Here is a 25,143-nt window from a genome sequence, read left to right on the forward strand (position 1 = left end):
ATGTTCATCCCATTGAGTAAGCTGGAATTTGATCAGTTCATATATTTGCATATGTGAAGATCAGGGTCCAAACATTCTTGGATTTCATTCAAGTGGTGTATGGGCTATTAGTGAAATTGTATTCTGTTTGGGATTAAAAACCCTGCTCACCTGACTTTTGAATGTATTTCCCAACTTTAATTACAAGTTAATTTTTGCAACTGAATAGCCTTGAAATATATTCCAATATCAGTAACAAAAGTCCTTTTAATGCATTCTTATGCAGCATAAGGGCAGCATGGTGGCACAGCGACACGGACCTCGGGTCACTGTCTGTGTGGAGTTTGCACCTTCTCCCTGTGTCTGCATGAGTTTCTTCCGGGTACTCCGGTTTCCTCCTACACGCCAAAGATGTGCAGATTAGGTTGATTGGCAGTACTAAATTGCCCCGTAGTGTCAGGGGGATTAGTGGAGTAGATATGTGGGGTTACGAAGATAGGGCCTGTGTGGGATTGTTGTCGGTGCAGGCTTAATGGGCTGAATGGCCTCCTTCTGCGCTGTAGTTATTCTATGATTATATGGTTTATAAATACATTGATTATCATTATTCTGACTTTAGATTTTTTTTTGTAGAATGGTACTGGGGCTAAAGGATCAAATTATGTTGAGATGTTGGATGGACTAGATTTGTACTCCTTGCAAGACTTGGGGTGATGTAAGTGAGGTGTTTAAGAGGATTAAAGGATTAGATGGGATAAAGGAACTACTTCCTCTGATGGGGGGGGGGGGGGGGGGGGAGTGGTGTTACCTTAAAAAATAGAACTAGGTTGTTCAGGGGTACTGTCAGGAAACACATCTGCACACACAAGTGTGGTGAAAGTCTGGATTACTCTTCCCCACAAAGCTGTTGATATTTCAGGCTTCACGTTATTACGAATTCCAGAATCATGGCAGGTAAATGATTTGGTTGGAATGCAGAATAGGCTTGGGACTGGATGGCTTTTCCCTGTTCCCGTGGTCAATTTTGCACTGTTCCCTGCTGCATCCTCTGCAAATACATTTTACATCTTGCTCCCCCATGTTTGCTACTTCACACGTTCCTGCTCCCTAAAGTTCCCCGCACCACAGCCCCACCTTGTTAAATGCCCCACCTTGTTAAATATCGCCTTCACCTCACTCCCTACAGTTCCCTGTGCCTCACCATATAAGTTACTGAGTATTGGCTGGACAGTGCAAGCACTGTTCATTTTGTAGAAATAAGGTTAATAGATTTTTGTTGGACAATGGTATTAAGCGATATGGAACCAAAATGTGTAAATGAAATTGAGATATGGATCACCCATAATCTAATTGAATGGAACTAATTGAGTGGCTGAAAGGCCTACTTCTGTTTGTATGTACATATTAAATGTTCTTGAGAATTAGATGTAGAATGGTGAAAGAGCGGTCCTATTTTTGGAAATCACCCTTCCAATTGAGGTTCCCTGTCACGAGTTCAGAAGGATGGCTGATGAATACAGCATATCCCTACTGAAGCTGCCAACATGAAATTTACGCAAGTGACACTGGAGTAACTATGTGAGAAATATGTACACATTAGACTTCTGAACTGCAGCCTGTGCTGGAATTTGCAAGAGTAGGGCATAATGCATTGTTCCCAATTCATTAAAACCTTTCAATTCACCTTTAAGCTCAGAAATTTTCTGTCCTGTAAATTTCTGGAAGTATGAGTTAATAATAATGCATTGAGGACAACAGGGCATCTGAGACGTTAGTGAACAATGGAACATTGTATCTCAAACACTGAGATTTAAGGATTGAGAAATAAAGAAAGGAAGATGAATTAGTGTGTGAATTCAAAAGTCATGTACAGAATAAGAAATTGAGAAAAATTGGATTACAATAAGAGGATTTTGAAAAAAGAGACAAAGGAAAGGGAAAGTAATTTTTAATGTTTTTAAAATCTCCACCAACAATTCACTACCCACTGAGTTTAAATTGTACACTTGCTGAGCCGGAGAGGATAATTGGCAGTAACTAGCAATTATCAGATCAGTAAGAGTGTCTAGACGATTATTTGCTGGTCTTAAACTTTGGGCTGAGTTAAATATATATTAAGTGTGCAAATATAGTAACTTCATGAAACTCATGGGGAAATTAAAGATGATGCTGTTTTAAAAAGCTAATAGCAGAGTGACGCATTTTGTCCCAACAGCTTAGGTGCTTTGCAATTCATAGGGAATCTCTTGGTCAACACAAGCTGCTGGTCACCTGGATCTTTCGCAGCAACTTTTTACAGCAAATATGCCCCAATGTGCACATAAAGGAACTCTGAGCCAAAGTAATATGTATTATATGATATGTACACCAATTCAGACGAGTGTTTTTTCATTAAATATTCTCATGTGCAAACACATACGCGCACTCATGATTTTTGTATGTATAATATGTATGCATGAGGGACTGCTAGAATCACTGCCTCAGTATAATACAATGTGCATGCATGTGGCAACTTACCACTGCATATACACATGGAATTATTGCTGTATAAAATATAATGGCATGTGTAATATAATGCACACATGAGCCATGGAATTAGAATATTTGCATACTAGACTGTATATGTTAGTGGCCCTGAGAGCTCATACATATTATATACATATGCATAGACTATTTATACTGGGAGACATTGCTTCTGTAATATGTCTGCACATGGTGCCCTGGACTTGACAGATATGGCTGATATAATGTTTGCCCTGGGACACTGGGATTCCAATGTATTTGAACTGGTATGTGTGAAATATGCCATACAGGTGAGGATCTGGGGCTGCAAAGTGAATGCAGTGAAATATATCAATGCAGTGCTAAAACTGTATTTTTGTGTAATATAATGTATGGATTGGCTCTGAAATTGTGGCGCATGCAGTACACTGCTGCCTGCAATTTAATTGTAAGGTCTTGGATGGGGTTTACCAGTTATTGTTAACATCTGCATTGTGAAGTTGCTTTGTGCCTTCATATTGACTCCTTATTGCCAGTATCACAAGTATAAGGTGGTGTCAGACTAAACACAAATTTTTAATTACTCATTACATTTTTCCTTGCAGGTTGTGTGCTAGTTACCCCCAAAAGCTGCTTGTCCCAGTGTGGATCACAGATAAAGAATTGGAGAGTGTAGGGACCTTCAGATCTTGGAAAAGAATTCCTGTGGTCGTTTACAGGTGAAGTTCTTAAATTTTAATTATGGATTTCTTCAGTCTCTGTGCAGAATTCCTCCTGGAGATTTTTGTGTTCGAAAACAACCGAATAAGATGGTTTCCTGCCATGTGCAATACCACATTCTTAATGAACTCCATTTGTTGACTGAAAATGGATAATTAAATTTAAATATTGACATTTTATTTCCTTGTGAGCATTGCAGGTCATTAATACAGTTTAGCATAGTTTGTTCAGAAGGAGCGAGAAAATATTTAGGCTCTAGATAACAAGTCAAATATTTAATTGTAGCCGAAGAACAGTGAGTTCTCCAGGTGTCCTAAGCCAACATGTCTTTCCTCAGCAAATAGTACAAAAATGTGCTGGTTAGGTTGATTGGCCATGTTAATTTTACCCTAGTGTCAGGGGGATTAGCAGGGTGAATGAGGGTTACGGGAATAGGGCCTGGGTGGGATTGTATTCCATACAGACTCAGTGGGCCGAATGGACTCCTTCTGTACTGTAGGGATTCTATGAACTGTTCTCAAACGAAAGTAACAGCTTATTAATTTCCCTGCTACTGTACTATGTTCAGTTATAGAATCATAATTCTTAAGAGTCATTACTTGCATGTACATGATGCCAATATATTTCTTAGGATTGTAGGCCGGAATCTTATGACCGTTCACACCAGCGGGATTTTCACATCCCGCTGCAGTGAACAGAGATTTCTCTGGCCATCAAATTCTCTGACCTTGCTACAGCGGGAGCGTAGCGTGAACGGCAGATAACATCGCACCCTCACAGTTTCTAAACTAGGGGTTGGTGTGACCTTTGATCCTATTCAACAGATGCAGTGCTACCTGTGAAGATAAGGACTGTTGAAAGGTTTTGCCAGAGTGCTGACCACAGCACCTTGGCGCAGGAGGCTGTACAAAGAATAGAGGACAAGGAAAAAGTGTAACATGGTAGTTTCTGGCGTTCAGTAATTAGGACGACATAGCATCTTTTGTAAGAAGGATTGAGATCTCCCTGATAAGTTGCCTATTTAGTGCCAGGGTGAAGGACATCTTAAATCTGTTTCGAATGATATCAGAGAGATGGGGGTGGTGACTTCGTCATTGTGATCCAAATTGGTACCAATAACATAGAGAAGAAGCCCTGTTTGAAGTACACCAGGAGCTAGGAACTAAATTAAAGAATAGAACCTCCAGGGTTATAATCAATGGATTATTACTGCATACATGTAAATTGGCATAGGGACAAGTGGACTCTTTGAACACATGGCTGAAGGAATGGTTTGGAAAAATTCCATTTCACGGGACATGGGTAGCAGTACTGGGTAGGGGGGCTCCGGTGGAAAAGGTAGTCTAGACAATAGTTCAAAAATGAATTAAAAGGAAGAGAGTAGAAAAACAGGTTATGATGTGTGGCTCCCAAAAATGTCTTATGTGCATGCAGGTAGTAAGAGGAACAAAGTGAATAAATTGCAGGCACAAATTCAACGTGGAGGCTATAACATGGTGGCCATGAACGAGATCCATGAAGACGGTCAGTACTGTGAATTATACGTATCAGCCACTACTGGAAAGATAGAAAAGGGTAGAGGAGGAGCAGTAAGGATGAGATTACTTCAATGATGAAAGGATATAATGAGAATTAAGCAGACAGTGGAGATTTTATGGGTGGAATTGAGAAGTAGAAGAGGAGTTGTGACATTTTAGGGAGGTGTGTATAGTCCTGGTGGCAGTTGTGAAGTGGTAGGTAGTATAAATCCAGAGATTAGATAACTTTCAGCAAAGGTAGAATGCTTTATGTTAGGGACTTTAACTTTCATATAGATTGGAATAAACAAACTAGCACATGTCAGAAGATGGTGAATTTCTGGTGTGTCTGGCATAGTTTCTGTAACATCATCTTGTATCCCAAGACACTTAGCCTCACTGTTAACCACCTGGCCAATCTTTGTGTCATCCGCAGCTTACTAATCCTACCCCCATATAGTCATCAATATCGTTTATATAAATGACAAATAGTAGGGGACCCAACATAGATCCCTGTGGCATGCCACTGGACACTGGCTTCCAGTCACTAAAACAGCCTTCTGTCATCACTGTCTGTCTCTTACAACTGAGCCAATTTTGAATCCACTTTTCAAATTGCCCTGTATCCCATGTGCATTTAGCTTCTTTGCAAGTCTCCCATGTGCGACCCTGGTCAAAAGCTTTGCTGAAATCCATATAAACTACATCAACTGCACTACCCTCATCTACACACCTGATAACTCCTCAAAAAATTCAGTCAAATTTGTTAGGCACGACGTCCTTCTGACAAAGCCACGCTGACTATCCCTGATCAAGCCTTGCCTCTCCAAGTGAGATTTCCTCCAATAGTTTCCCTACCACTGACGTTTGTGTCGGTTTTTACAGTAGACAAAAAGGTTAGCATGCCAGAAATCCCGAAGAAATTAATATTGGATCAGGGACTCCCCTAAATTAACGTAAACAAAATAACAGTAATAAAGAAAATAAAGGCACTAATGTGTGACCTCCTCAGGACCAGATGGTTTCCATCCCAAGGCTTCAAAGGAATATTGTCAGTGCCTGAACTATAATCTTCCAAAGTTCCCTCGCTTCAGCAACTTTTAGATTGGAAAATGGCGTATGTTACTCTGCTATTTAAGAAAGGTGAGAGAGGGGCAGCAGGGATTTGTAAGCCAGTTAGCCTAACACCTGTTGCCAGGGAATTACCAGACTATATAACTAAACATTGGATAACTGAATACCATAAATGTTCTGCTCAAAGAATGTTGGAGTGAACAGGTGAAGAAGAAAAACAGTGATTTAAATGTACTACTTTCAAGTTAGTCTTAGTGTGTATTTGCTGCTTTATGCTGGGGAGACCAAATGCAGATTGGATGACTGCTTTGCAGAATACCTCCAATGAGTCTGCAAGTATGACCCCAAATTTCCAGTGGCCTGTCATTTTAATTCACCTTGTTTTTGCTGATCTCTCTGTACGTGGCCTTCTGCAGTGTAAATATTGAGCATGAGCTGCATTCCACTAAACACAGCCTGTTCAGTACATCTCCACACTATCCATGTCCTGAAGCTATTACCATGACACGAAAGCTGATCTCCCAATACAGTATCTGTATTGGGAGAGTTATCCACTTTATTATATCATTGAGAATACTAATAAGCATCAGCTTCTGTACAAGAAATATGATCCTGCAGAAAGTTATTACAATGCTGAATTCTCATGAAAAGCTTCCCATAAAGAGTTATTTTTGCAGTGCAGAATGTTTTATCCGGGTAGAATACTGAAGTGAGGCAAGAGCCTGAGTGGCACAGTTGGTAGCCCTGGATTTGATTCCCACTTGAGTTGGTGGCTACAGGAGATCACAGCAGTGCCCAGTGTGAATAAATGGAAAGGGCTAGTGGCAGGAAGTGTGTCCGGCTATAAAACCCCCTCTAAAATGATAGTTGATATGAAGGGTGATTGACCTGCTTTGTTGTGACCCTGTGAAACGGAAAAAGCCGAAAGAGGATGGGAGAGAATGCTGAAGTGGGGGTTGTGCAGGAACGTGTATGAGAGCAGACTTTCCAAGCCAGCTGAGATGAAAGGGCATTGTATAATAATGAGTCTAAATCCTGATCTCTGTAGGTTCAGTTTTACACCACACTTGACCTCAGTCTCGCTGAGTTAGAGGGGATAAAAAGGTTCTGCAGCAGAGTGTTATCCAGTGACCCTGGTGCTTGGCTGTGATGTCTTATCCCATCTACATATAAAAGCTGTTTTTAAAAAAAAAACATTTCTGGTGTTGACAAACTTGATAGTTCCTAAAGGCTCTAAGTACTCAGAAGGATTAATCAACACCATTTAATTTCAGTGATTTTTGCCAGCAGGGCAACACTTGCTTTAGGTGTTTTTATTGCACTTCACTGCTTTGCAACTAATGTGCTTCAAACATTCGCTTTTCGTGAATTTGATCGCTCATAGGCAGATCTATGCTCATTCGTTAAGAATGGCCACTTAGGCACACTACCAGAGGCTGACAGACATCTGTGTAACAGTGCCACAGTAAATGATTCTATTGAGTGGGGGGGAGGGAGTGAATTTTTTTTTAAAAGAGCAAAGAAACAAATGGCTTAGAAGAAATGTTTGTGTAGATGGGTAATTCTGACGTATCAAAACTTGAGGGCAAGTTTCCTATTTTCAGACCATGATTTTCCATCCATTAAAATAAATGAGCAAGAAATTGTAGACTGCTTGTGCACACAGCTATTCAGTGCTCACTCCTGAAGCAAGGGTCTACACTCAGATGTGCAAGTAGTAATATCAGTACCCTGTATGTCCTTATAATACAGTAAGAGTTTTAACAACACCAGGTTAAAGTCCAAAAGGTTTAAACCTGTTAAAACTCTTAAAACTGTTAAACTCTTACTGTGTTTACCCCAGTCCAACGCCGGCATCTCTACATCATGTCCTTATAATCTCAGACAGCTACCAGTTTCTGAATTCTGTTCTAAAAGCCACAAGGGGAGTGCTATTATCATCAACCAGGATACATCACTTTAATGCAGCATCGTGTATTTTGTCTCCACTGTGTTGGCTCGAGAGCTCACAGTGATTGCATGGGTGACATTTAACTGAACCCTACAGTTTTGAATATTAGGAATCAAAATGCACTGAAATACTTGGACTCTATTCCAATGTCTGCACTAAGTAATGGTGTTATTTTCTACAGACATCTGCGAAATGGTGCTGTGATATCACGCTGTAGTCAGCCAGAAATCAGCTGGTGGGGCTGGAGGAACGCAGATGATGAATATCTGGTGACATCCATTGCTAAAGCCTGTATCTTAGATCGAGGAATCAAACCGAGTGGAAAGAGCACAAATGAGGGAACTTATCTGTCCGACACGGACTTTGGTGAGGCTGCAGAGCAGAAATTTCCCTTCTACCTAATTGAGAAACTCGAGAGCTGTTAATGGTCAGGGTGCTTTGTATTTCCTCTCTTCAGGCTATTGCTTCATGCTGGAATATATCACAAATGCCTTTCATCACCTCGCCTATTGTTATTAAACAGAACCTAAACGATCTGTAGAGACGTCACAGCCAAAACTCATTCTTATTCTTGGCAATGTTCACACATACATCTCCCAGTAGGTGTTATATATTGAAAAGGAATTGAAACTTGATTTTTTTTATCCCCTCGCACTTGAGGATAGGGATGCAAAGTGAATGACTGCACATGCAGCATTGGTTTTGGCCCCAAAGCTGGGCTGTTTGCTTTAAAGTTTGGTGGGCAGCTACAATAGAGGGGAGGCCTCAAAGGTCTTCTCGCTCTCCATCGACTGAGTGAAGAGGAATAGGAAATCTTAAAGAAGGGAATTTTTTTTAAATGCAAAGAAAGGAAGTGGAGACGGTGGGTTGGAGATTTGTTACACCAGAGAACGATGCTGTTTACTGATGGAATACACCTTGACGCTCATTGTCTCCTACGATGCAGAATATGTTCCAGCGACATCACTGAGTATAATGTAGGTATGTTGTTGCAGGAAGGGAGGGATAGCTGAAGCAGTCAGCTACCACCAGCTTGATCAGATCTGAAAAGTTAATGACCTGGAATAAGCCTGCAGTCCAAGCCCCTTCCTTCTAGCTCCTTACAACCAATCATATCTGATACATAGTTTGTTATCAACAAGAATTGAGGAAACGTCGGCAGCTTGATCATGTGAAGAGAAAAAAGGTTTGGAATGCCAGTGAATGGAACTCCAGTGCATTTCTGGAAGAAGCAGCACATGGGGGCAGAACCCAAATACATCAGGTTTGTGCCCCAGGTGAAAACTGCCTGAAATTGCACATCAGTTGGAATTATTTTTCCCATATGTCTTCAACCAGCTTCAATGGCATTCATGGACAACGCCATGAGGTCATGAAGTACCCACCCATGCTGAGAGCAGTTTTGTTCTTAGCCTTGTGAGATCCCTACAGTAAAGAACCCAAAAGTTATTAATTCCCAAAAGATTGATTGCTGAAGATTGATGTTGATGTGTTTACTGTGGTGATTGAAATTACTTTTTAGCTTTCAGTCTTTGACCTGGAATACCATTGTGCTGCTCTGAATTCAACTACTTCAGTGGGACAAGTGTCTCTGATGCACTCCTGTAGCAGGAAGGGAAATCTTCCAAAAATATTTAAATAACCACGTCAACTCGATTTGGGGTATGCAGTCACAGCAGCAGGTGTCTGTGCTGGCCTGCCACAATTTTGCCTCCTCACAAATGTCTATATTTTTTGTAAATGTTTCTGTGGGTGAATGTTAGAAAAGTAGCTGATGTCACAATCCATTAAGGATCAAGCTGCTCGCCACAATAAAGTTAGAAACTAATATGTAACAATCTCTTGTTCTAGATTCATCCATAACCTCAGGGTCTATGGCAGAGGGCGGAGGGACACCACAGAAGTTACTTATTTTGGATGCAAGATCATACACTGCAGCTGTAGCCAACCGAGCAAAAGGTGGAGGTTGTGAGTGTGAAGGTATGCATTACACACTGGCACAGTATGTGCTCCTGAGTCTGAGTTAGAATTGCATCTCAGTAGTTAGTTCTCTGGCCTGTTAGTAGATAAATACTGATGCAGTGGTTTATGGAAGGAAAGTTTATGTATAGTCGGATCTCTGTTTACTTAACATTGACTTATTAACATTGCTTCACTTTAACATTAGTGTCAGTGTATCCATTTAACGTTGCAGTTTCACTTTAATGCAGCTTGTCACAGACTTCCTCTTTTATGGCCTGCCTGCTCACATGACATTTCCTGCATTGCTTCTGCTCCTGCCCTTAGCCGTTCCCCTCACTCCCACCCTTACTGTGGTCCCTGGTGTATGTTCTTCAGTTGTTTCTCTCCTGGCTCCCATTCCGAACTCGGGCACAGGCAGTTCTGGGACTTTATCTGCCACCTGCATTGAACAATGTCTGCAACTAGATGGGGCCTAGGAATGCACAGGCACAGCGGTTAGCAGTGCTTCCTCACATTTGCATGTTCTCCCCATGTCTGTGTGGGTTTCCTCCTGGTGCACTGTAGTCTGAATATGTGCGGCTTAAGTTAATTGCGTATGCTAAATTGATCCTTAGTCTCGGGGGGCTAACAGGGCAAATACATGTGGATACGGCCTGGATGGGACTGCTTTCGATGCAGGCTCAATGGACTGAATAGCCTCCTTCTGCACTGTAGGAATTCTACGATAGGATACAAGTATGCTACAGTATTTTAACTTGTACATTGTTTTCCAGGCAAGAAATATCCGAAGGAACCTAACTCCGGCTTTAACATTGACTCCTATGATTCACTTAAGTTTGTGATTTTTCAGGAACACAGCATGTGTCTCACTACAGAAGGAAATATTCTGGTCAACCATCTGCAGGGAGACACAATGAAAGCGGCAGTGGGTTCTTCAGAGTACCATTGAGTCTAGAGAGCAGATTAGCAGATGACACATTCAAGCTACAGCTAACAATAGTTGAGGTTCAGAGTCCCACTTCCTGCTGTTCCTGGAGCATCCTCAGTCAGCATCCTGCACATGCAGCTTACTTAAATTTCAAATATTCAGCAATGAAGCACCTATCAGTGTGATTTTCAAACTGAAAAAAATCCCTGAAAATATTTACAAGTTCTCAGCACTCCTCTTTGAAAGACTTATGTAAGCTGTTTAAGAGGGCAGCTTACATTCAGAAAACATGGTTTTGCAGAACCTACGTGCTCATCAGCCAACAATACAGTGACCGGACAGATTTAATTTATTTTTGTCACGTATACAGTGAAAAATTGTTTCTTGCACGCTATACAAACCAAGCATACCATTCAGAATACATAGGGGAGGAGGAAAGGAGAGGGTGCAGAATATAGTGTTACAGTCAAAGCCCAGGTGTAGAAAAAGATCAACTTAATAAAGAAGATGGCTGTTACAGGGTCCCATAATCATAGAATCTCTACAGTGTAGAAGGAGGCCATTCAGCCCATCAAGTTTGCACCGACTCTCCGACAAGAGCATGTAACCCAGGCCCTATCCCCGTAACAGCATGTATTTACGCTGCTAATCAACCTAATCTATGCACATTTGGACACTCACTGAAGGGCAATTTAGCATGGCCAATCAACCTAACTGGCGTATCTTTGGACTGTGGGAGGAAACTGGAGCACCCAGAGGAGAAACACGCAGGCACTGGGAGAACATACAAACTCCACAGTGACCCAAGGCCGAAATTGAACCCGAGTCCCTGGGGCTGAGAGGCAACAGTGCTAACTACTGTGCTACCCACTTATTGATGTGTTTCTTTGTATGTGCTCAAGTCGTCCGTCACCTGTGTGTATTTAACCACCGTGCCATAAGGTCTTGTTGTGCATAGGACTGGTTCCTGGGATCACTGTTTGAAACATGAAATCTAAAACCTATATCCTGTGTGTTTTGCATTTGTGAGAATGTATTATGTAAAGTTGTTTAAATGTAAATTTAATTATTCATTTGAGCATGTCTCGTAAAAGAAAGTAGAAGTTTGAATGTGTAATTTTTAATTCCTTCAGTGCCGTAAATAAGAAACTGAATATTTTGGGGGTTCCTGGTTAGATTACGTAACTTTTGTTTATATTGGATTTGTGATTTTAGTATGGCTTGAGGGTGTGAATGAAATTTGAAAAAAAAAGTATTATTTTAAAATGCATGATTTTTGTTTGGCACAATTGTATCCATGGGTAACATTGCAGCCCCTAAAATGACATGCGAAGATGAGAGTGGGATAATAGACCATAAGGTTAAACCAGTTTAAAAATAATTAAGGCTAATATCGAAAGGTGTTCTTCACACACAGAATGATCAAATTCTGGTCTCCTGGATAGGGTATTGGAATTCAGTAACCAATGAATGCTGCAATGGAGAGTCTATAGGGTCGGTCTGGTTTGATGAATTAAGATGGACCTCAGCTGTGATGTTGTGATAGAAATTAATGATTATTCTGCTTGTCTTAAATTGTGATCAGATGCTAACTTCTTGGGTGTGTTTAAGATTGCAAGTTAGTTAAAGGCATGTCTAGAACTGATATGAGGTACAATTTCTTCACATACTAATTAATCCGAGGAGAGGAAACATTCAAATGGCAATTGAATGCTGCAAAAGTGGGGACCGTAGGCTTTTTGAAAATACAAACTTAAGGGTCAAATAATCTGTATGACTCAGTTATCTATTGAAGCATCAGGGCTTAGCTGGATGCCTTTTTCTGTAGACGTAGGTCTGGTCTATGCAGTAATTTCCATTACAGGCAGTGTTTAAAAATTCAATATTGTAGACAGTGCCACACACATTCCTGACTTCTCCATCCTGATTTGCTGATTCTTTGTTTATTGCAGAGTATTATCCAAACTGTGAAGTGATGTTTATGGGAATGGCGAATATCCATTCGATCAGGAATAGCTTCCATTCACTCCGTGCAGTCTGCAGTCAGATGCCAGATCCTGGAAAGTGAGTGCCGTCCTTCCAACGTAGGAAACTGTTTCAGAGGCAGAGTTAATCTCACTACTTGCTGTGTGAACATAGTCTTTAACCATTGTGTGTGCAATTGTACAAACTGTATGCTGGCTGAATAGTGTATATATAAAACAAAAATTAACATTTATATAACACCCTTGTAATCAAGCAATAATGCCCCACAGAGAGAAGGAAAAATGAATAGTAAACCAAAGGAGGAGAGAGAAAAAGTATGGTTGAAGAAAGGTCTTAAAGGATGAGAGAGAGTAGGAGGGAAGAAAATTTTAAGGATGCAATTCCAGAGTGTGGGCAGTTGAGGGCAATTTAGTGTGACTGGTTTGCAGGGGATTGAAAATGGATGTATCCGTTATATGCTGTGGAGATGCCGGCGTTGGACTGGGGTAAACACAGTAAGAAGTTTAACAACACCAGGTTAAAGTCCAACAGGTTTATTTGGTAGCAAAAGCCACACAAGCTTTCGGAGCCCTAAGCCCCTTCTTCAGGTGAGTGGGAATTCTGTTCACAAACAGAGCTTATAAAGACACAGACTCAATTTACATGAATAATGGTTGGAATGCGAATACTTACAACTAATCAAGTCTTTAAGAAACAAAACAATGTGAGTGGAGAGAGCATCAAGACAGGCTAAAAAGATGTGTATTGTCTCCAGACAAGACAGCCAGTGAAACTGCAGGTCCACGCAACTGTGGGAGTTACAAATAGTGTGACATGAACCCAATATCCCGGTTGAGGCCGTCCTCGTGTGTGCGGAACTTGGCTATCAGTTTCTGCTCAGCGACTCTGCGCTGTCGTGTGTCGCGAAGGCCGCCTTGGAGAACGCTTACCCGAATATCAGAGGCCGAATGCCCGTGACCGCTGAAGTGCTCCCCAACAGGAAGAGAACACTCTTGCCTGGTGATTGTCGAGCGGTGTTCATTCATCCGTTGTCGCAGCGTCTACACAGGATCTGCTCGGATGAGGAGGATCGCAACAGACACCTCCAGACGCTGAAAGATGCCCTCATAAGAACAGGATATGGCGCTAGACTCATTGATCAACAGTTCCAACGCGCCACAGCGAAAAACCGCACCGACCTCCTCAGAAGACAAACACGGGACACAGTGTTTAGAGTACCCTTCGTTGTCCAGTACTTCCCCGGAGCGGAGAAGCTACAGCATCTCCTCCGGAGCCTTCAACATGTCATTGATGAAGACGAACATCTCGCCAAGGCCATCCCCACACCCCCACTTCTTGCCTTCAAACAACCGCACAACCTCAAACAGACCATTGTCCGCAGCAAACTACCCAGCCTTCAGGAGAACAGTGACCATGACACCACACAACCCTGCCACAGCAACCTCTGCAAGACGTGCCGGATCATCGACACAGATGCCATCATCTCACATGAGAACACCATCCACCAGGTACACGGTACATACTCTTGCAATTCGGCCAACGTTGTCTACCTGATACGCTGCAAGAAAGGATGTCCCGAGGCATGGTACATTGGGGAAACTATGCAGACGCTGCGACAACGGATGAATGAACACCGCTCGACAATCACCAGGCAAGACTGTTCTCTTCCTGTTGAGGAGCACTTCAGCGGTCACGGGCATTCAGCCTCTGATATTCGGGTAAGCGTTCTCCAAGGCGGCCTTCGCGACACACGACAGCGCAGAGTCGCTGAGCAGAAACTGATAGCCAAGTTCCGCACACACGAGGACGGCCTCAACCGGGATATTGGGTTCATGTCACACTATTTGTAACTCCCACAGTTGCGTGGACCTGCAGAGTTTCACTGGCTGTCTTGTCTGGAGACAATACACATCTTTTTAGCCTGTCTTGATGCTCTCTCCACTCACATTGTTTCGTTTCTTAAAGACTTGATTAGTTGTAAGTATTCGCATTCCAACCATTATTCATGTAAATTGAGTCTGTGTCTTTATAAGCTCTGTTTGTGAACAGAATTCCCACTCACCTGAAGAAGGGGCTTAGGGCTCCGAAAGCTTGTGTGGCTTTTGCTACCAAATAAACCTGTTGGACTTTAACCTGGTGTTATTAAACTTCTTACTCCGCTATATGCAGCAGTTTATGTGGTGTATGTGTGCACACTAATTCTCTTTGTGCAGTAGATGCACCACCAGTTCACTGTGTGTGTCCGTGTCCATTTTTTTGTTTGCACTTAAATAAATGGTGTGTTCCCTTGTATTTTGTTGACAGTTGGCTTTCAGCCTTGGAGAACACCAAGTGGTTACAACATTTATCTGTGATGTTGAAGGCAGCTATGCTGGTTGCAAATGTGGTGGACAGGGAAGGGAGGCCAGTCCTCGTACACTGCTCCGATGGCTGGGATCGTACTCCACAGATAGTCGCACTGGCCAAGATTCTGTTAGACCCTTATTATAGGACGATTGAGGTATGATTAAACCTTGTATTTTACCTATGTCAACTTGTTTATGGTGCAAGTTACTAAATGTTTTGTGCTATGATTTAAAACCATTCTAAACTGGCTTTAAATAATCCAAACTTGTTCAGATAGAATATTTGATACCCATCGGAGAAGTTGTCTTCATCCTTTCTGTCCAAGAGCAAGAGTCAGCTCTTGGAAATGAAAGGCAGCGTATTTAGGATCATTTCCAGAGCTTCTCTAATTTCACCAAAACAAAGTAAATTAGGCAATATATAAAAGAGGATCACACACAACTGAAGTATACAATGCCTCAGTTCATTTTAATAATTTGTGAGTGAGCACTAACTGGGAACCTAGACTTCAGCACTTGTTGATAATTTCTTCTGAATTCTAAGCAAGGTTAACACAAAAGTCCAAAAGCTGACCCATAGGCAGGTGGTGAAGGTACATGGAAATTAAAGCCCACATCATTATTTTTTCTTTCACAGGATGTGGTTATTGCTGGCTAAGCCAGCATTTATTATCCATCCATAATTTCCCTTGGGAACGTGTTGGTGAGCTACCTTGAATCGGAGCAATCCATGTGGTTTAAGTACACACACACTGCTGTTAAGAAGGGAGTTCCAGGATTTTGACCCAACAACAGTAATGGAACGGTCATATCGTCTCAAGTCAAATTGGCATATGGCTTAGAGGGACACTTGAATTTATAGTGTTCCCATGCATTTGCTGCCCTTGTCCTTGTAGATGGAGAATGCAGTTTTGGCAGGTGCTGTTAAAGGAGCCTTGGTGATTTGCCTCCGTGCACCTTATAGATTGTACACACTGCTGCCACTGTGTGTCAGTGGAGAGAGTGAATGTCAAATGTGGTGAATATGGTAGCAATCAAGCAGGCTGCTGTGGATGGTGTCAAGCTTCTTGGGTATTGTTGGAGCTACACTCATCCATGTGAACACAGGCTGCTTCAGTATATGAGGAGTCATAAATGGTGCTGAACATCTTGCAGCCATCAGCAAACATGCCCATTTCTGACCTTATGATGAAAGAAAGGTCGTTGATGAAGCAACTGAAGATGGTTGGGCCTAGGACATTATCCTGAAGAACTCCTGCAGTGATGTTCTGGAGCTGAGATGATTCATGTTCAACAACCAAAACCATCTTCCTTTGTGCGAGGCATGACTCCAGCCAGTGCTTGGGCTCCTTGATGCAATACTTGGTCAAATGCTGCTCTGCTGTCAAGGGCTATCACACTCACCTTGCCTCTGGACTTCACCTATTTTGTCCATGTTCATGCCAAGGCTGTAATGAGGTCAGGAGCAAAGTGGCCCTGGTGGAATCCAAACGGAGCATCAGTAAACAGGTTATTTATGAGTAAGTGCTGCTTGATAGCACTGTCGATGACCCCTTCCTTCGCATTGCTGATTTTCCAGAGTAGACCGTCAGGACGATGATTAGCTGTGTTGGATTTGTCTTGCCTTTCATGTATAGGACGTAGCTGGGCATTTTCCATGTTGTTGCTGAATGTCAGCGCTGTAACTGAAACAGCTTGGTTAGGGGCACAGCTAGTTCTGGCACACAGCCTTTGGTAATACTGTTGTCAAAGCCCATAAACCTTGCAATATTCAGAGCAGCACTTACTCATAAATAACCTGCTTCAGCTAATTCTTGATATCATGTGGAGTGAATTGATTGGCTGAAGACTGATATCCATGATGTTCGGTACCACAGGAAGAGGTCAAGATGACACATCCGTGTGGCACTTTTGGCTGAAGGTGGTTGCAAATGTTTCAGCCTTCTTTTCTGCAGTAATATGCTGGGCTCCACCATCATTGAGAATGGGTATGTCTGTGAAGCCTCCTCCTTCAGGTACTTGTTTAATTCTCCACCGCTATTCACAACTGGATATGGCAGGACTGCAGAGCTTAGATCTGATCCATTGTTTGTGGGATTGTGTAGTTCTGTTTTTGGCATGCAAACATTGTGTTGTAGATTCATCAGGTTACTACTTATTTGTAGGTATGCCTGGTGCCGTTCCTGACATGCCTTTCTCCACATCTTCTTGTACCAGGATTGGTCCCAGCTTGATGGTAATGGTAAATTGGGGCATGTGCCAGGCCATGAGATTGCAGATTGTGGTTTTATGCAATTCTGCTGCTGCTAATGGCCCACAGCACCTCATGGATGCCCAGTTTTGAGTTGCTAATCTTTGTGAAATCTATCCCATTTATCATAGTGGTAGTGCTACACACAACACGATGAGGGATTTCCTTAACGTGAAGATGAGACTTCTTAAGGAGGCGGTGGCCAGTCCTGCTGATAGTCACGGACGGCTGCATCTCTGACAGGTAGATTAGTGAGGATGATGCCAAGGGTGGGAGAGGATCCAGTTGTTGTGTACCAAATGGGAATCAACAACATAGGTAGAGCCAGAAATTGTGTTCTGCTAAGAGAATCTGAGGAGCTAGGGACCAAATTAAAATGCAGATATCAAAGGTAATCATTTGTTGCTACCTGAGCCACATGCAAATTGGCATAGGGTCAAGCCAATCAGAGAATTAAATGTGTGGCTGAAAGAGTGGTGTGGAAAGAAGGTGTTTCAATTCATGGGGTACTGGCATCAGCACTCTGGGAAGTGTGAGCTATTCCATTCCATTCACAGTATCCTGGACAATTGGATAACTAGGGCTGTGGACAAGGCTTTAAACTAATGGGGGAGGGTTTGGGTGAAGGGAGATTTAGAAATCCAAAAAGAGAGGTTGAGTCATCAGAACAGTATAGCAATGTGGGTAAAGGGAAGCAGAGTGAGTCAAGAAGGGACAGAGAGTTTAACAAAAATTATACACCACTGAGTAAGGACATTGCAGGGAATAGATGTAAAAAAATTAAACGTTCTTTATTTGAAAGTGTGTGAAGCTTTTGCAATAAGATAGATGAACTAGTGGCACAAAAAGGGATAAATGACTTGGATCTAATCACCATTACGGAGACATGGTTACAAGGTAATTAAGGTTGTGCAATAAATATTCCAGGGTACACAATATTTTGGAAAGACAGACAGAATGGCAAAGGAGGATGGGTGACCCTGATAGTAAAAGATGCAGATTGTGGTTTTATGCAATTCTGCTGCTGCTAGAAGATCATGAAGTAGAATCAGTATAGGTGCAAATGAGGAATAGCAAGGGTCAGGAAACACTGGTGTGAGCAATTTATAGGCCCCCCTATCTGTAGTTATGCTATTGGACAGAGCATTAAACAAGAAATTATTGAAGCATAAGCAGGGCTTTTTCAAGTTGACAGACAGTGAATAGTGGTGTGCCGTAAGAATCAGTGCTGGGGTGTCAGCTATTTACAATCTATATTCATGACTTCAAGACAGAGAATAATGTATCAAAGTTTGCTGATGATACCAAGCTGGGTCGGAAGGTACGCAGTGGGTGGGACACAGACTGCATGGGAATATGTTCAGATTTAGTGAGTGGGCAACAAGATGACAGGTGGTATATAATGTAGGGAAGTGTGGAGTTATGCACTTTGGTCATGAGTATAGAAAATTAGAATATTTTTTTAAAGGGTATGAAACTTGTAAATGTTGCTGGTCGAAGAGACTTGGGTGTGCTTATACAAGGAACGTAGAAAATTAGCATGCAGGTGCAGCAAGCAATTAGGTGAATGGAATGTTGGCCTTTATTATGAGGAGATTGGAGTACAAGAATAAAGAAATCTTGCTGCAGTTGTACAGGGTTTTGCTGAGACCACATCTACAATACTGTGTGCGATTTTGGTCTCCACATTTAAGAAAGGATATACTTGCATTAGAGGCGATTTACTAAATTGGTCCCTGGGATGAGGGGGTTGTCCTATAATGAGAAGATGAGTGAATTGGGCTTGTATTTTCTGGAGTTTATAAGAATGAAACCCACAAAATTCTGAAGGGGCTTTGAAAGAGAGTTTCAGCAAGTTGGAGAGTCTTAACATCTGGGGCGTGGTCTCTAGGATAAATGGTAGATCATTTAGGACTGAGAAATTACTTAAAGGGTTGTGAATCTTTGGAATTCTCTACTCCAGAGGGTTGTGGAAACTTCGCCGATGAATACATTTAAGGTTGATATAGACAGATTTTTGGTGTCTGAGGAATTAAGGGATATGGAGAGTGGGTAGGAAAATAGAGTTGAAACTTATGATCGTGTTGAGTGGTGGACTATATGGTCTGGTCCTGCTCCTATTTGTTTTCCCTCTTGATTTCCTTCTCCAATGTTGAGGAATCTCAGGGCTACCCCCTCTATATCATTGCCGCCACCTCTCAGGACATACCTAGGGAATGTGATGGTGATGTCTGGCTAATATGACTGTGTGGTATGATCCAAATCTCATGGCTTTTCCTTGACTAGTCTGTGAGACAGCTCTCATAATTTTAACACCAAGCCCCTAGATGTTAGTAAGGATGACTTTGCAGAGCTGCGTATGCCGTTAACATTCTGATACCTAAGCCATGCCTTAACAATTTGATACAACTGTGGCTTTCTGGGCCATTTCAAAAGGTATTTAAGACTCAACCACATTGCTGTGGGTCTGGAGTCCCATTTAGACCAGACCAGGTCCTAACCAGATGGGATTTTATGACAATAGACAATGGTTTTATGGTCACTATAATTGAGACTAGCTTTTAATTCCAGATTTATGAATTGAATTTCAATTCCATCAGCTACCATGGTGCGATTTAAACCCATGTCCCTAGAGCCTGGCGCTCTGGATTCTAGTCCAGTGACATTACTACTACACCACCATCTCCTCCAGTAATCCAGGAAAGTAACTTAAGCCACAGCCATCTTCTCTTCAAAGATCATAATCAAATAATGGAAAGAATTCACCAGGGTGCAAAAGAGACCCAACATCAAAAGTGATCACAGATCATGTCCCCAGACACAGTTACAGATGAGAAGACTAGAGTTTTTAAATCTATTCTGTATAATATTGACATTTTACAACATGCTGTCACTGGGTCTTTGAATGCAGCATTACTGTTTCTATTTTACAGGGATTTCAGGTTCTGGTGGAAACAGAATGGCTGGATTTTGGTCATAAGTTTGGTGACCGATGTGGCCACTCTGAAAATCTGGATGACCTGAGCGAGCAGTGTCCAGTGTTTCTGCAGTGGCTGGACTGTGTCCATCAGCTTTTGAAGCAGTTCCCATGTCTCTTCGAGTTCAGTGATGCATTCCTGGTAAGGGTTCTAAATAACAGGAACATGTGGAAGATGCACTTTTGACAAAGTTGCTTCTGTGTTTAATTAGGATGAATTAGCTTTAAAAATAACCGTGTTTGTTCAGTTACAATAACAATTTGCATTTATATAATCTTTAACCTAATAAAATGTTTCAAGGCTCTGCACAGGAAATTTATACCTAAAACTTGACCTCACCTTCTTGAGGGCAACGAGGGATGGGCAATAAATGCTGATCTAGCCCATGAGCAATTAAAATCAAATGCTCTCATTTCCTGAATTAGATCAGATGTGGGGTTGGAGGAGATTACAGAGTAAGGAGGACCAAGGCCATGGAAGTACTTGAAAATTAGAATTTCAAATTCGACGGCCCTGTAACTCAGCGGGCTAAGGAAAGGAGGAGGGAGGCAGTATTAATCGGGGACTCAACAGTAAGGGGGTCGGACAGGCGTTTTTGCAGAGGCTGACGGGAGTCTCGGATGGTGGTCTGCCTCCCTGGTGCCGGGATCTGGGATGTCTCTGATCGCGTCGCAGATATCCTGAGGTGGGAGAGAGAGGAGCCAGAGGTCGTGGTACATATTGGTACCGCTGACATAGGTAGGAAGAGGGAAGGGGTCATGAAAAGAGAATATAGGGAGTTAGGTAGACAGTTGGGAAGGAGGAACGCAAAGGTAGTAATCTCAGGATTGCTGCCTGTGCCATGGGAAAGTGAGAACAGGAATGGAGTGAGGTGGAGGATGAATGCATGGCTGAGGGACTGGAGCAGAGGGCAAGGATTCAGGTTCCTGGATCATTGGGACCTCTTTAGGGGCAGGTGTGACCTGTACAAAAAAGACAGGTGGAACTTGAATCCCAGGGGGACCAATATCCTGGCAGGAAGGTTGGCTAAGGCTACTGGGGAGACTTTAAACTAGAAAGGTTGGGGGGAGGGAATCGTGATGACGTGACTGAGAGCGAGGAGGTTAGCCCACAAATAGAGAAGGATTGTACACAGTGTAAGAGGGAGAATAGACGGGTGATGGAGAAGGGGAGTGCTCAGACCAAAGGTTTGAGATGTGTCTATTTTAACGCCAGGAGTGTAGTGAACACAGTGGATGAGCTTAGAGTGTGGATCGATGCTTGGAAGTGTGATGTGGTGGCCATTACGGAGACTTGGGGTTAGGGACAGGACTGGAAATTTCAGGTGCTGGGTTTCAGATGTTTAAGAAAGGACAGAGAGGGATGCAAAAGATTGGGGGGGGGGGGGAAGAGAGTGGCACTGCTGATAGTGTCACAGCTGTAGAGAAGGTGGAAGCCGTGGAGGGATTGTCTACGGAGTCTCTGTGGGTGGAAGTTGGGAGCGGGAAGGGGTCGATAACTTTGCTGGGTGTTTTCTACAGGCCGCCCAATAGTAACAGGGATGTTGAGGAGCAGATAGGGAAACAGATCCTGGAGAGATGTAGTAATAACAGGGTTGTTGTGATGGGAGACTTTAATTTCCCAAACATCAATTTGAATATCCCTAGGGTAAGGGGTTTGGATGGGGAGGAGTTTGTTAGGTGTGTTCAGGAGGGTTTCCTGAAACAGCATGTGGATAAGCCTACAAGAGGAGAGGCTGTACTCGATCTGGTACTGGCTAATGAGCCTGGACAGGTGTCAGATCTCTGTGGGGGAGCATCTTGGGGATAGTGATCATAACTCTATCTCTTTTACGCTAGCATTGGAAAGAGATAGGATCAGGCAAGCTGGGAAAGTGTTTATCTGGAGTAAGGGGAAATATGAAGCCATCAGGCAGAAGATTAGAGGCGTAAATTGGAAGGAGGTATTCTCGAGGAAAAGTACCAAAGTAAGGTGGCAGATTTTCAAGGAATGTTTGTCTGGAGTTCTGCATGACAACGTTCCGATGAGACGGGGAGGTTTTGGTAGGTTACGGGAACCGTGCTGCACGAAAGCTGCGCTGAACTAGTCAAAAAGAAAAGGAAAGCGTACAAAAGGTTCAGAGAGCTAGGCGATGATAGGGATCTAGATGAGTATACGGCTTGTAGGAAGGGACTTAAGAAAGAAATTAGGAGAGCCAGAAGGGGTCACGAGAAGGCCTTGGCAGGTAAGATTAAGGAGAACCCTAAGGCGTTCAATAAATATGTGAAGAGTAAAAGGATGAGATGTGAAGGAATAGGACCTATAAAATGTGACGGTGAGAGAGTCTGTACAGAACCGGAAGAAATAGCAGAGGTGCTTAATGAATATTTTACCTCGGTATTCACGATGGAAAAAGACCTGGGTGGTTGTACTACAGGATTGAGGTGGACTGAAAAGATTGTGTATGTGGACATTAAGAAAGAGGATGTGTTGGAAATTTTGAATAGCATCAAGATAGGTAAGTCGCCAGGACCGGATGGGATGTACCCCAGGTTACTGTGGGAGGCAAGGGAAGAGATTACAGAGCCTCTGATGATCTTTGCATCGTCGATGGAGACGGGAGAGGTTCCGGAGGATTGCGGATGTGGTTCCTATATTCAAGAAAGGGAATAGGGATAGCCCAGGAAATTACCGACTGGTGAGTCTAACCTCAGTGGTTGGTAAGTTGATGGAGAAGATCCTGAGGGACAGGATTTATGAACATTTAGAGAAGTTTAGTATGCTCAAAAGTAGTCAGCACGGCTTTGTCAAAGGCAAATCGTGCCTTACGAGCCTGGTGGAGTTCTTTGAAAATGTGACTAAACACATTGACGAAGGAAAAGCGATAGATGTGGTTTACATGGACTTCAGCAAGGCGTTCGATAAGGTCTCCCATGCAAGACTTCTCGAGAAAGTGAGAGGGCATGGGATCCAAGGGGCTGTTGCCTTGTGGATCCAGAAATGGCTTGCCTGCAGAAGGCAGAGAGTGATTGTAGATGGGTCTTTTTCTGAATGGAGGTCGGTCACCAGTGGAGTGCCCCAGGGGTCTGTTCTGAGATCCTTGCTGTTTGTCATTTTCATAAATGATCTGGAAGAGGAAGTGGAGAGATGGGTTGGTAAGTTTGCCGACGACATGAAGGTTGGTGGTGTTGTGGATAGTTTGGAGGGATGTCAGAAGCTGCAGCATGACATTGATAGGATGCAAGACTGTGGGGAGAAGTGGCAGATGGACTTCAACCCGGATAAATGGGTAGTGGTCCATTTTGGCAGGTCAAATGGGATGAAGGAGTATAATATCAAGGGTAAGACTCTCAGCAGTGTAGAGGATCAGAAGGACCTTGGGGTCTGGGTCCATAGGACTCTTAAATTGGCCTCGCAGGTAGAGGAGGTGGTTAAGAAGGCGTATGGTGTGCTGGCCTTCATCAATCGAGGGGTTGAGTTTAGGAGTCGGAAGATAATGATGCAGCTTTATAAGACCCTCGTCAGACCCCACTTGGAATACTGTGCTCAGTTCTGGTCGCTTCATTACAGGAGGGATGTGGAAATTATTGAAAGGGTGCAGAGGAGATTTACAAGGATGTTGCCTGGATTGGTTGGCATGCCTTATGAGGATAGGTTGAGGGAGCTCGGTCTTTTCTCCTTGGAGAGACGAAGGATGAGAGGTGACCTGATAGAGGTGTACAAGATGTTGAGAGGTATAGATCGGGTGGATTCTCGGAGGCTTTTTCCCAGGGCTGAAATGGCTGCTACGAGAGGACACAGGTTTAAGGTGCTGGGGAGTAAGTACAGAGGAGATGTCAGGGGTAAGTTTTTCCCTCAGAGGGTGTGTGGAATCGGCTGCCGTCAGTGGTGGTGGAGGCAAACTCGATAGGGTCTTTTAAGAGACTTCTGGATGAGTGCATGGGACTTGTTAGGATTGAGCGTTATGGGTAAGCCTATATATAAGCCTAGGTAGGTAGGGACATGACCGGCGCAACTTGTGGGCCGAAGGACCTGTTTGTGCTTCTATGTTTTTTCTATGTTCTATGTTACTCTGGCCAGTTCTTCTTTGAACTTATCTCCTCTTATTTCTGTGCTCTAAGTATACAATCCAACTCGCTCCTTTCTTTGTTTCCTAATTCTTTACTAGCTCTCAAAATGGATATCTTTCACTTCCTCTGTATATGCTATATTCATCACCGTTCCAAACTTGGAATAACATTATTATTCGTTCCTTTTACTTTGCTATCCTTGGTGATGGGTGCCCTGCTATTTGGTCCTTGAACCTTCAAATTTGTTTCTCAATATTAATATTATCCAGTGTTGTTTTAATATTGAAAACTGCTGATGGAATGTTGTACTTGAGCCCAATGTTTTATTTATTTGTTAATAGGTAAAGCTGGTTCAACATACATACTCATGTCTTTATGGAACGTTCCTCTGCAACAACAGCAGAGAACGAGAGGCACGCAGCATCTACAAGCGCACATGCTCAGTCTGGTCATTGCTACGAACTGGCAATAAAAACTTCCAGAACTACTTGTATATCCCAAGCGGTGAAACGGTGAGCAACTTGAAGTCTATTCTAGCTAAGGCCACCCTAAGGGCAAAAGCAAAATACTGCAGATGCTGGAAATCTGAAATAAAAGCATAAAATTCTAGAAGTATTCAGTAGACCTGGCAGCATTGTGTGTGTGTGTGTGTGTGTGGGGGGGGGGGAGTTAAATTTTGGGTTGTGACGATTTTTCATCAGTTTAATGAAGGGTTGTTACAAGCTGAAATGTTAACTCTGTTTATCGCCCATGAGTATTGCCTGAACTGCTGAATGTTTCCAGCGTTTTATTACCCTAGATGCAAGTTTCTTTAGTGTCACCTCAGCATAGGATAGACCAGGAATCTAACCTGGGATAGATAGTCTGTCTAGCTTAGTATTACACTGGGTAGTCCTTTAAC

General features: G+C 42.8%; 1 protein-coding gene across 9 annotated transcripts in view; it reads left to right on the forward strand.

Annotated features, from left to right (window-relative positions):
* Positions 1-25,143, forward strand: part of mtmr4 (myotubularin related protein 4) — a 176,186-nt gene that overhangs the window by 124,334 nt on the left and 26,709 nt on the right. For all 9 annotated transcript variants that reach the window (XR_013499101.1, XM_078225024.1, XM_078225028.1 and 6 more), the window contains 7 exons: positions 3,087-3,200; positions 7,925-8,109; positions 9,595-9,723; positions 12,586-12,697; positions 14,924-15,119; positions 20,149-20,334; positions 24,584-24,754. Coding sequence is in view for 8 of the 9 variants with exons in the window: in XM_078225024.1 (XP_078081150.1) it covers positions 3,087-3,200; positions 7,925-8,109; positions 9,595-9,723; positions 12,586-12,697; positions 14,924-15,119; positions 20,149-20,334; positions 24,584-24,754 (1,093 nt within the window). In the remaining variant the exon portion in view is untranslated. The remainder of the gene's footprint in view (positions 1-3,086; positions 3,201-7,924; positions 8,110-9,594; positions 9,724-12,585; positions 12,698-14,923; positions 15,120-20,148; positions 20,335-24,583; positions 24,755-25,143) is intronic.

Source organism: Mustelus asterias, chromosome 12 (assembly GCF_964213995.1).
Source record: "Mustelus asterias chromosome 12, sMusAst1.hap1.1, whole genome shotgun sequence".
Taxonomy (NCBI): Eukaryota; Metazoa; Chordata; class Chondrichthyes; order Carcharhiniformes; family Triakidae; genus Mustelus; species Mustelus asterias.